Source organism: Camellia sinensis, chromosome 13 (assembly GCF_055761805.1).
Source record: "Camellia sinensis isolate YWXY chromosome 13, ASM5576180v1, whole genome shotgun sequence".
Lineage (NCBI taxonomy): Eukaryota > Viridiplantae > Streptophyta > Magnoliopsida > Ericales > Theaceae > Camellia > Camellia sinensis.
The window spans coordinates 141,027,046-141,040,129 of record NC_138973.1 but is presented as its reverse complement, the minus strand read 5'-3'; the positions used below and the strand labels follow the sequence as shown (position 1 = coordinate 141,040,129).

The 13,084-nt window shown below is 40.5% G+C and overlaps 1 protein-coding gene across 29 annotated transcripts in view; it reads right to left on the bottom strand.

The window, feature by feature from the left end:
- Positions 1-11,947, bottom strand: part of LOC114261169 (proteinaceous RNase P 1, chloroplastic/mitochondrial) — a 77,608-nt gene extending 65,661 nt beyond the window's left edge. For 6 of the 29 annotated variants that reach the window (XM_082903596.1, XM_082903600.1, XM_082903601.1 and 3 more), the window contains exons 1-2: positions 11,525-11,909; positions 9,426-9,504 (exon numbers count right to left, since the gene is read on the bottom strand). Coding sequence is in view for 15 of the 29 variants with exons in the window: in XM_082903600.1 (XP_082759726.1) it covers positions 9,426-9,434 (9 nt within the window). In the remaining 14 variants the exon portion in view is untranslated. Of the gene's footprint in view, positions 1-7,967; positions 8,102-9,425; positions 9,505-10,177; positions 10,263-10,359; positions 10,742-11,524 lie in introns of all 29 variants that reach the window. The other 23 variants (XR_014349715.1, XR_014349714.1, XM_082903579.1 and 20 more) reach the window with 17 other exon arrangements.
- Between the last annotated feature and the right edge of the window lie 1,137 nt (positions 11,948-13,084).

The following is a 13,084-nucleotide window of genomic DNA, read 5'->3' as shown; positions in this document are numbered from 1 at the left end:
CAAAGCGGTAGTCCCGTTCTAGTTCCGTAAGTTTTCACAACTTACATTCGTCCCTCCCGAGGTGTCTGAGCTGTTCCCCGGGCCTTCTCGTGACTGTTACACGATTTTGGCCTCCGGTGGCCTATATTCAAGCCTAAGTGTGAAAAAAGTGCATTTTTGGACTTAGTTTTCAAACTAGGAGTCCCGTGCTAGTTCCGTAAGTTTAGACAACTTACATTGGACCCTCCCGAGGTGGTTGATGTGTGTTGCCCAGGCCTTCTCGAGACAGTTACCCGATTTTGACCCCCGATTTTGGCCTATTTTCATTCTTAAGTGTGAGAAATGTGTCTTTTTGGACTTAGTTTTCAAACTCGGAATCCCTTGATAATTCTGTAAGTTTTCGCAACTTAAATTGGTCCCTTCTAAGGTGTTTGAGGGGTTCCCCCGGCCATCTCGTGACTGTTACACGACATTGGCACCCCGATGGCTAATTTTCATGCTTAAGTGTAAAAAAAGTGCAATTTTTGACTTAGTTTTCGAACCAGGAGTCCCGTGCTACTTCCGTAAGTTTCCACAACTTACATTGGTCCCTCCCGAGGTGTTTCGAGGCGTTCCCCAGGCCTTCTCGTGACTGTTACACGATTTTGGTCCGTGAAGGCCTATTTTCAAGCTTAAGTGTGAAAAAGTGCATTTTTTTAGTTAGTTTTCAAACCGTGAGTCCCGTGCCAGTTCTGAAAGTTTGCACAACGTACATTGGCCACTCCTGCGGTGTTTCAGGCATTCCCGATCCTTCTCGTGACTGTTACACGATTTTGGCACCCGATGGACTATTTTTAAGCTTCAGTGTGAAAAAAAGTCTCTTTCGACTTAGTTTTCAAATCGGAAGTCCTGTGCTAGTACCGTAAGTTTTCGCAACTCACGTTGGTCCCGCCCGAGGTGTTTGAGGTTTTCCTAGGGTCTTCTCGTGACTGTTACACGATTTTGGTGCCCGATGGCCTCTTTTCAGGCTTAAGTGCTAGAAAAGTGTATTTTTTTACTTAGTTTTCAAACCGCGAGTCCCGTGCTTGTTCCGGAGGTTTCCACAACTTAGATTGGTCCCTCCCAAGGTGTTTGAGGTATTCCACGGTCCTTCTCGTGACTGTTACACAGTTTTGGCAACCGATGGCCTATTTTCGAGCTTAATTGTGAAAAAAATGTCTTTTTCGACTTAGTATTCAAAGCGGTAGTCCCGTTCTAGTTCCGTAAGTTTTCACAACTTACATTCGTCCCTCCCGAGGTGTCTGAGCTGTTCCCCGGGCCTTCTCGTGACTGTTACACGATTTTGGCCCCCGGTGGCCTATATTCAAGCCTAAGTGTGAAAAAAGTGCATTTTTGGACTTAGTTTTCAAACTAGGAGTCCCGTGCTAGTTCCGTAAGTTTAGACAACTTACATTGGACCCTCCCGAGGTGGTTGATGTGTGTTGCCCAGGCCTTCTCGAGACAGTTACCCGATTTTGACCCCCGATTTTGGCCTATTTTCATTCTTAAGTGTAAGAAATGTGTCTTTTTGGACTTAGTTTTCAAACTCGGAATCCCTTGATAATTCTGTAAGTTTTCGCAACTTAAATTGGTCCCTTCTAAGGTGTTTGAGGGGTTCCCCCGGCCATCTCGTGACTGTTACACGACATTGGCACCCCGATGGCTAATTTTCATGCTTAAGTGTAAAAAAAGTGCAATTTTTGACTTAGTTTTCGAACCAGGAGTCCCGTGCTACTTCCGTAAGTTTCCACAACTTACATTGGTCCCTCCCGAGGTGTTTCGAGGCGTTCCCCAGGCCTTCTCGTGACTGTTACACGATTTTGGTCCGTGAAGGCCTATTTTCAAGCTTAAGTGTGAAAAAGTGCATTTTTTCAGTTAGTTTTCAAACCGTGAGTCCCGGGACAGTTCTGAAAGTTTGCACAACGTACATTGGCCACTCCTGCGGTGTTTCAGGCATTCCCGATCCTTCTCGTGACTGTTACACGATTTTGGCACCCGATGGACTATTTTTAAGCTTCAGTGTGAAAAAAAGTGTCTCTTTCGACTTAGTTTTCAAATCGGAAGTCCTGTGCTAGTACCGTAAGTTTTCGCAACTCACGTTGGTCCCGCCCGAGGTGTTTGAGGTTTTCCTAGGGTCTTCTCGTGACTGTTACACGATTTTGGTGCCCGATGGCCTCTTTTCAGGCTTAAGTGCTAGAAAAGTGTATTTTTTTACTTAGTTTTCAAACCGCGAGTCCCGTGCTTGTTCCGGAGGTTTCCACAACTTAGATTGGTCCCTCCCAAGGTGTTTGAGGTATTCCACGGTCCTTCTCGTGACTGTTACACAGTTTTGGCAACCGATGGCCTATTTTCGAGCTTAATTGTGAAAAAAATGTCTTTTTCGACTTAGTATTCAAAGCGGTAGTCCCGTTCTAGTTCCGTAAGTTTTCACAACTTACATTCGTCCCTCCCGAGGTGTCTGAGCTGTTCCCCGGGCCTTCTCGTGACTGTTACACGATTTTGGCCCCCGGTGGCCTATATTCAAGCCTAAGTGTGAAAAAAGTGCATTTTTGGACTTAGTTTTCAAACTAGGAGTCCCGTGCTAGTTCCGTAAGTTTAGACAACTTACATTAGACCCTCCCGAGGTGGTTGATGTGTGTTGCCCAGGCCTTCTCGAGACAGTTACCCGATTTTGACCCCCGATTTTGGCCTATTTTCATTCTTAAGTGTGAGAAATGTGTCTTTTTGGACTTAGTTTTCAAACTCGGAATCCCTTGATAATTCTGTAAGTTTTCGCAACTTAAATTGGTCCCTTCTAAGGTGTTTGAGGGGTTCCCCCGGCCATCTCGTGACTGTTACACGACATTGGCACCCCGATGGCTAATTTTCATGCTTAAGTGTAAAAAAAGTGCAATTTTTTACTTAGTTTTCGAACCAGGAGTCCCGTGCTACTTCCGTAAGTTTCCACAACTTACATTGGTCCCTCCCGAGGTGTTTCGAGGCGTTCCCCAGGCCTTCTCGTGACTGTTACACGATTTTGGTCCGTGAAGGCCTATTTTCAAGCTTAAGTGTGAAAAAGTGCATTTTTTCAGTTAGTTTTCAAACCGTCAGTCCCGTGCCAGTTCTGAAAGTTTGCACAACGTACATTGGCCACTCCTGCGGTGTTTCAGGCATTCCCGATCCTTCTCGTGACTGTTACACGATTTTGGCACCCGATGGACTATTTTTAAGCTTCAGTGTGAAAAAAAGTGTCTCTTTCGACTTAGTTTTCAAATCGGAAGTCCTGTGCTAGTACCGTAAGTTTTCGCAACTCACGTTGGTCCCGCCCGAGGTGTTTGAGGTTTTCCTAGGGTCTTCTCGTGACTGTTACACGATTTTGGTGCCCGATGGCCTCTTTTCAGGCTTAAGTGCTAGAAAAGTGTATTTTTTTACTTAGTTTTCAAACCGCGAGTCCCGTGCTTGTTCCGGAGGTTTCCACAACTTAGATTGGTCCCTCCCAAGGTGTTTGAGGTATTCCACGGTCCTTCTCGTGACTGTTACACAGTTTTGGCAACCGATGGCCTATTTTCGAGCTTAATTGTGAAAAAAATGTCTTTTTCGACTTAGTATTCAAAGCGGTAGTCCCGTTCTAGTTCCGTAAGTTTTCACAACTTACATTCGTCCCTCCCGAGGTGTCTGAGCTGTTCCCCGGGCCTTCTCGTGACTGTTACACGATTTTGGCCCCCGGTGGCCTATATTCAAGCCTAAGTGTGAAAAAAGTGCATTTTTGGACTTAGTTTTCAAACTAGGAGTCCCGTGCTAGTTCCGTAAGTTTAGACAACTTACATTGGACCCTCCCGAGGTGGTTGATGTGTGTTGCCCAGGCCTTCTCGAGACAGTTACCCGATTTTGACCCCCGATTTTGGCCTATTTTCATTCTTAAGTGTGAGAAATGTGTCTTTTTGGACTTAGTTTTCAAACTCGGAATCCCTTGATAATTCTGTAAGTTTTCGCAACTTAAATTGGTCCCTTCTAAGGTGTTTGAGGGGTTCCCCCGGCCATCTCGTGACTGTTACACGACATTGGCACCCCGATGGCTAATTTTCATGCTTAAGTGTAAAAAAAGTGCAATTTTTTACTTAGTTTTCGAACCAGGAGTCCCGTGCTACTTCCGTAAGTTTCCACAACTTACATTGGTCCCTCCCGAGGTGTTTCGAGGCGTTCCCCAGGCCTTCTCGTGACTGTTACACGATTTTGGTCCGTGAAGGCCTATTTTCAAGCTTAAGTGTGAAAAAGTGCATTTTTTCAGTTAGTTTTCAAACCGTCAGTCCCGTGCCAGTTCTGAAAGTTTGCACAACGTACATTGGCCACTCCTGCGGTGTTTCAGGCATTCCCGATCCTTCTCGTGACTGTTACACGATTTTGGCACCCGATGGACTATTTTTAAGCTTCAGTGTGAAAAAAAGTGTCTCTTTCGACTTAGTTTTCAAATCGGAAGTCCTGTGCTAGTACCGTAAGTTTTCGCAACTCACGTTGGTCCCGCCCGAGGTGTTTGAGGTTTTCCTAGGGTCTTCTCGTGACTGTTACACGATTTTGGTGCCCGATGGCCTCTTTTCAGGCTTAAGTGCTAGAAAAGTGTATTTTTTTACTTAGTTTTCAAACCGCGAGTCCCGTGCTTGTTCCGGAGGTTTCCACAACTTAGATTGGTCCCTCCCAAGGTGTTTGAGGTATTCCACGGTCCTTCTCGTGACTGTTACACAGTTTTGGCAACCGATGGCCTATTTTCGAGCTTAATTGTGAAAAAAATGTCTTTTTCGACTTAGTATTCAAAGCGGTAGTCCCGTTCTAGTTCCGTAAGTTTTCACAACTTACATTCGTCCCTCCCGAGGTGTCTGAGCTGTTCCCCGGGCCTTCTCGTGACTGTTACACGATTTTGGCCCCCGGTGGCCTATATTCAAGCCTAAGTGTGAAAAAAGTGCATTTTTGGACTTAGTTTTCAAACTAGGAGTCCCGTGCTAGTTCCGTAAGTTTAGACAACTTACATTGGACCCTCCCGAGGTGGTTGATGTGTGTTGCCCAGGCCTTCTCGAGACAGTTACCCGATTTTGACCCCCGATTTTGGCCTATTTTCATTCTTAAGTGTGAGAAATGTGTCTTTTTGGACTTAGTTTTCAAACTCGGAATCCCTTGATAATTCTGTAAGTTTTCGCAACTTAAATTGGTCCCTTCTAAGGTGTTTGAGGGGTTCCCCCGGCCATCTCGTGACTGTTACACGACATTGGCACCCCGATGGCTAATTTTCATGCTTAAGTGTAAAAAAAGTGCAATTTTTTACTTAGTTTTCGAACCAGGAGTCCCGTGCTACTTCCGTAAGTTTCCACAACTTACATTGGTCCCTCCCGAGGTGTTTCGAGGCGTTCCCCAGGCCTTCTCGTGACTGTTACACGATTTTGGTCCGTGAAGGCCTATTTTCAAGCTTAAGTGTGAAAAAGTGCATTTTTTCAGTTAGTTTTCAAACCGTCAGTCCCGTGCCAGTTCTGAAAGTTTGCACAACGTACATTGGCCACTCCTGCGGTGTTTCAGGCATTCCCGATCCTTCTCGTGACTGTTACACGATTTTGGCACCCGATGGACTATTTTTAAGCTTCAGTGTGAAAAAAAGTGTCTCTTTCGACTTAGTTTTCAAATCGGAAGTCCTGTGCTAGTACCGTAAGTTTTCGCAACTCACGTTGGTCCCGCCCGAGGTGTTTGAGGTTTTCCTAGGGTCTTCTCGTGACTGTTACACGATTTTGGTGCCCGATGGCCTCTTTTCAGGCTTAAGTGCTAGAAAAGTGTATTTTTTTACTTAGTTTTCAAACCGCGAGTCCCGTGCTTGTTCCGGAGGTTTCCACAACTTAGATTGGTCCCTCCCAAGGTGTTTGAGGTATTCCACGGTCCTTCTCGTGACTGTTACACAGTTTTGGCAACCGATGGCCTATTTTCGAGCTTAATTGTGAAAAAAATGTCTTTTTCGACTTAGTATTCAAAGCGGTAGTCCCGTTCTAGTTCCGTAAGTTTTCACAACTTACATTCGTCCCTCCCGAGGTGTCTGAGCTGTTCCCCGGGCCTTCTCGTGACTGTTACACGATTTTGGCCCCCGGTGGCCTATATTCAAGCCTAAGTGTGAAAAAAGTGCATTTTTGGACTTAGTTTTCAAACTAGGAGTCCCGTGCTAGTTCCGTAAGTTTAGACAACTTACATTGGACCCTCCCGAGGTGGTTGATGTGTGTTGCCCAGGCCTTCTCGAGACAGTTACCCGATTTTGGCCCCCGATTTTGGCCTATTTTCATTCTTAAGTGTGAGAAATGTGTCTTTTTGGACTTAGTTTTCAAACTCGGAATCCCTTGATAATTCTGTAAGTTTTCGCAACTTAAATTGGTCCCTTCTAAGGTGTTTGAGGGGTTCCCCCGGCCATCTCGTGACTGTTACACGACATTGGCACCCCGATGGCTAATTTTCATGCTTAAGTGTAAAAAAAGTGCAATTTTTTACTTAGTTTTCGAACCAGGAGTCCCGTGCTACTTCCGTAAGTTTCCACAACTTACATTGGTCCCTCCCGAGGTGTTTCGAGGCGTTCCCCAGGCCTTCTCGTGACTGTTACACGATTTTGGTCCGTGAAGGCCTATTTTCAAGCTTAAGTGTGAAAAAGTGCATTTTTTCAGTTAGTTTTCAAACCGTCAGTCCCGTGCCAGTTCTGAAAGTTTGCACAACGTACATTGGCCACTCCTGCGGTGTTTCAGGCATTCCCGATCCTTCTCGTGACTGTTACACGATTTTGGCACCCGATGGACTATTTTTAAGCTTCAGTGTGAAAAAAAGTGTCTCTTTCGACTTAGTTTTCAAATTGGAAGTCCTGTGCTAGTACCGTAAGTTTTCGCAACTCACGTTGGTCCCGCCCGAGGTGTTTGAGGTTTTCCTAGGGTCTTCTCGTGACTGTTACACGATTTTGGTGCCCGATGGCCTCTTTTCAGGCTTAAGTGCTAGAAAAGTGTATTTTTTTACTTAGTTTTCAAACCGCGAGTCCCGTGCTTGTTCCGGAGGTTTCCACAACTTAGATTGGTCCCTCCCAAGGTGTTTGAGGTATTCCACGGTCCTTCTCGTGACTGTTACACAGTTTTGGCAACCGATGGCCTATTTTCGAGCTTAATTGTGAAAAAAATGTCTTTTTCGACTTAGTATTCAAAGCGGTAGCCCCGTTCTAGTTCCGTAAGTTTTCACAACTTACATTGGTCCCTCCCGAGGTGTCTGAGCTGTTCCCCGGGCCTTCTCGTGACTGTTACACGATTTTGGCCCCCGGTGGCTTATATTCAAGCCTAAGTGTGAAAAAAGTGTATTTTTGGACTTAGTTTTCAAACTAGGAGTCCCGTACTAGTTCCGTAAGTTTAGACAACTTACAAGGGAAACGAAAATATCAAGTTTGTCTATATTTAACTTCAGAATTTTGTATCCCTTCTAAGTTCTAGGTATCAACATCAGAACACACAACTTTTCATACCATATAACATAAGCAGCAGCCTGGGCTTGAAATTTTCAAAAAAATAAAGCCCTATGATTTATATCTTTCTCGATATGCAAAAAGTCAAGCACTTGGCATGAGCCCATTGCTCGAAGGGACTAGGTTGCAATTCAAGTTACTGATCATCACAACACCTACCCAAAGAATGCAAAAATTGCAGAGTTAAACTCTTATTTGAAGTTCAAATCCTAGAACTACAGTTTCAGCAGAAACTCTCTATACAACATTAATTTCATGTTCGTATGCATAATTGCACACCAACGCATCATTTTTAAGAATGAGAATGCTTCATCATCATCCTGATGAGAAAAATAGCCACATAGACCAACCAAATTAAAGAAATATCTAGATTGCCAGGTGGACCAAAAAATATGGATGAAATATACAGGAAGGGCATCTCAAATTTTAGTGCAAAATATTTATACATGTGTGCTTAATATTCAAGGTGAATGGGTACCAAATAATCCATGAGGCAACCAAATAATCTTCTTGACTCCAAGATATGCTTTAAGTTCATCCTCAACTAGCTCTTTAGTCAAATGAGGGTTCCTGTTTTTATTCAAGAGGCACTCCTCGGTAGTAAGACAAGTCCTTGAAGGAAGGAAACAATTTATGAACAAATATGAAATATGCAATATTCAAAACCATAAGAGTATAGCTAGAAATCTAGTTTTGAAATGTGTTTTGTGTAAACAAACTATACAGTGATGCATTAGTTGATGAGACAAATAGAATATGACCTAAAGAATCATTACAGAAAGAAGAACAATAAGCAGAGGATTGATGAAGGTTCATTATTGGAAGAGAAGAAGGAAAGGAACTCCTATGGCCCCTTTAATAATAAAAATAGTGAGCTATCATCAAGCATCACCCTAATAGATTTTATATTCCTTGTGTTATTAGATTATAATATATTACTATTCTAGAGATTTTGGTTTGGAGATTGGGAACATGTGCTTTGAAATATGTCACACTTCATTCCAAAACATAAAATTTAATGATCTAAAGTGATCCATAAAATGTATTTATTCCTAAACTTTTTTTTTAAAAAAAAATAAAATGTATTTTTTCACATAAATATAATGAGAAAAATTGTAATCAAAATTGGTTTCCAAAAAAGTTCAAGCCTGATCTATGAATCACCAAATAATCCCTTTTTTTAGTTCAATGTTGCCCTATAATCCCAACATCTAGACTGTACTAACACGAAGTGTCAGTACAACTTACATTGAGGGAATTCCAAGGGTATCAAGAACTATCCATGGTGTTTTTTCCAAATCAGATTCACCCATGGCGGTAGTGACAGAGATATCATTTCTTCATAGAAAATGAAAGTGATTTTAATAAGCAGCTGGAATAAGGCACTACATTACTCGGCTAATGTAACCCCTTCCTGCTCCATCCCTCCCTGCCCAACGTCAATTGTTTGTCCAATAATGCTACTACAAAAGATTCTTAGCTTTTCATTCATAAGAAATGAATTTTAAGACCAAGACCTATTAAAACAAAGGAGCAGCTATATTACACAATTCTGGTGCAATTCTAAGCAACCAAAAGGCAGGTAATTATCTTCTTCTATTTCTCTGTATACGTATCATTTTGTTTAAAGTGGCTTATGAACACTTAACAAATTACAGCTAAGGTGGTTAGAAATGGAATTTGTTAAAAACTACTTTATGCACTTTTAACATCTTGAATATCTTGAATAAAGAAAGGGGGATCAACTTTGTACTAGCCTCCAGTATAAAAAATTTAAGCAATCTCTTCGCCAACTATACATGTGCATGTTATCATATATGTACGAATGAATGAATTGGCGAGAGAAACAACCAAATGTTCTTCAAATATAAATGTATCAATTAAAAAAGGCCAAACATGGCCATGTATAATTTCCTTGTAATGTAAAACACGATACCTTCTCCATCTACGTGAATGGCTCCACCTTCAACAATCATAGAGTGAGGAAACCTAGGAACTCTCTCGACTTCCAAAATCTAACAGTTAAAGAAAAAAGTTTGAGAGAATATAAAAAGGAGTGTACTCTCCACACACACACACATGCACACGCGCGCGCGCGCACACAAAAAAAACATGTAAAAAATTGAAACAAACAACTTTCTAACCTTCCTTGCCGCATGAATAATTGATGCCTAGAAATTTCAAACCAATCAAAGTGCAATTACTTTTATTTATATCAATAGAATAGAATTTTACTTTTCTCAAAGCAAAAAACTATACAGCAATAATAGATGGAAACTGATGCTATTTGTTAGTAACTGCACCAAAGTATAGGCGATGATATCAAGTATCAAGCAACACTTAATCAGGACAATGATTAGCAGTATTTTGTGGTTCCAGCGCAAGGGTAACCCAACTAATGGACAAGAAAAAGCTTTGGAATCTTACAATTGATTATTGTTCAAAAGCATCATTATTTACAAATATGCATCAGTTATCAATATTCCAGCAAGGAAGCAATGGTTAAATCATGTTTGCATACACTCGATAAATTGTTGAATAAATGGATTGCTAAAAAAGAGTAGTTACAAGTTATACGATTCATTAGTTCTTGCCAAAGACCCAACTGTGGCACTTTCAGAAAGTTCTAAGGGAATATTAAATAATTTAACATAGTAGAAATTATAAATACATATTCTACAGCCTAACCTCCATAGCTATTAAAGTTCCAATCAATTCCGGCAAGCATCCGCTCCAGGTTCCCCAAACTTGATTTGTTGTCTCTTATGACAAACTACCCAAACAGATGTCATCATTTTTGAGGTCAAATAAACTTTTCAGTTCATAACAATATCAAGAAAAGCATTACCAATAAGAAGGAAGATACTCACAGTTGCTCCCAATTTGCTAAGCAGTCACACAAGGAGGGTTCTTTCCATTCTAGTTGCTCCCAATATGTATTATTATTTCTTCTATGATTTTGCTAAGCAGACGCAAATGAGGAATAAAATGATTAATATTTGCTCCCAATAAGTATTATTTCTTCAATTGTGATTTTGATGTTAGAGCTAGTCCTAGGCATTTGTACATCAACTTCTCAGCACACCAAAATCCCATCCAATCAATTTCCATTTGATTCAAATTCTTGTTAGCCCTCCAACACATAGGAGAATATAATGATTGATGCTGGCCCTCCAGTACTAGTAAATCAATGACAGCCTAAGTTTTCTAATCCAAGATTAAATAGTCCATTTCCCGCGTATAGCCCATTTCCTGCAGTATAGCCCATTTCCCGTGTTTCAAATATTAAAATAAAATGAACTTCAAATTAATTAATTTGTGGGGTTTTTTTTAGTTTTTATTTTTTATTATTATTTTGATCAATCACATTATGTTGTCACACATACATACATGCATCTATTTATGCGATAAGTTTCAAATTTGATGTAATTGCCTTATGAAAGTAAGTTATACTAATACCTTGCAAAACAACAATAACAATGGCATCAGAATCAATCTTCTTTGGATGGAAGTTAATATTATTTTTATCAGAAGAATAAAAAATTTGGTAGTATTCAAAGTAGATGATTTTTTTTATGCAGCCTTGGAATATATATCTTCTTATGTTGAACTTTTTCCGGTACAGATGAAGAGTGCATCAGAGACAAAACAGAGCAAGAACAGGGGCAGGACAGTGCGACCGAAGAGTTCGAAAAAAATGATGCCCAATTCTCTGACTCGGCAAAGTTAGAGGAGATAGGAAAATCATTGAGCATAAAAAGGGAGGAAGGGAAAATTAGGGCACTCTCGGGACGTGTATTCAATTTCCAGGGCAAAAACTTAAGAATTCACATTCGACTGACTAACCCATCTCGAACATTCTCATCCTTGGAATAGTCTAATTTAGAAGCCAAATTGAACACAAAAATGAATATATAACACAAAGAGAATCAAATTCTACAGATATAAGTTGAGAATTCAAACAACTAAATTTGGCACAATTAATATGTATATATGTAAATATATAGCACATATTATGTATGTAAAATTACTAACCTTGTCAATTGTGGCGTAAATGGACTTGTTCTTGAAATCCCTCGACCTGAGCCGTGACCTCCGAATCCCAATCCCCAGCCGCTGAATCAGCGCAGACGACATCCGGGTGGGGTGGATGCCGCCACAGCAGGAAGAAGCGATTTCCTCTCAACCAAACTGGCCCGGCGGCTTAAGGAGGAGGTGGAGGGGCTCTCACGGATGTGAGAGCTTAATCGTAATGAGGAGAGAGGAGGATAGAAAGATGTAACGGGAACACTTGAATCAATTTTGTGAGAGAAATGTACCGTTGGGGGGGGCGGGGGCGGTGGTGAATATAGCCGTTGTTGGGAGGATACAAAACGATAACAATTAGGGCGGCGTTAGGGTTAGAGAGATCCCCTAGAATGAATGAGATGGATCGGACATGTGTCCCATTAATAGAATGAAAGGTTGTAATTAATTCGTTTTGGTGAGGAAAAACTATAAAAAAAAATAATAATAATGAAGAAAAAAGAAAAAATATGAATAGAATGAGAAAGAAGCTTCAAACTGTATCATCATCATGAATTTTGATCTGTGAGATTTAAATAAATAAAAAAGAAGATTAAATCGATTCGATAATAAGATTGTTTCAAATCTGTATCATCATTATCATCATCAAAAAGATTGAAGAAGAAATGTGAACAGAATGAGAAAGAGGTTTCAAACTGTATCATTATCATGAATTTTGATTTGTGAAATCTAAATATATAAAAAATAAGATTAAATCGATTCAACAATAAAATTGATTCAGATGTGTATCATCATCATCATCAAAAGATTGAAGAAAACCAGTGAAAAAAATGAGAAAGAGGCTTCAAAAGATTAAATCAATTTGTTGATAATAAGATTGATTCAAATTTCTATCATCATCATCATCATCATCATCATCATCAAAAGATTGATCTAGATATGTATTTCTATATGCATATATATATATATATATTTACAGACCCTACAAAGAAGATTAAATCGATTCGATAATAAAATTGATTCAGATCTTTATCATCATCATCATCAAAAGATTGATTCAAATATGTATTTCTATATGCATATATGTATATTTACAGACCCCATAGTCCGAGCACCAAAGATTGATTCAGATCTGTATCATCATCATCATCATCAAAATCAAAGTGAGCAACAAAATCAGCAGATCCGATCAACGGACATGGAGATCGGCGGAGGAAATCGGTGACAGAAGGTCTTCCATGGCTGACTTGAACAAGGGATGTTCATCATCATCATCATCGAGGGCTGATTTGTGAAGCACTAGTGTATAGATCAAGAACAAGAACCACTCACTATCCACTTGAATCAAAAGATTTCTAAAATGAAGTAGTGTCTCAACTCAAAATCAAAGCTCTGTCCCTTCTCTTGCTCCGGTCCCTTCTCTCTCTCCAACTCTCTCACGAACTAGTGAAAGCGAACCCAGCAAGTTGATTTCTATTTGTTGTTGTTGTTGTTGTTGTTGTTTTTTTTTTTTTTTTTGAAATTACTAACCAAAACGACGTCGTTTTGGTTAGTTTTATTTTGAACTGT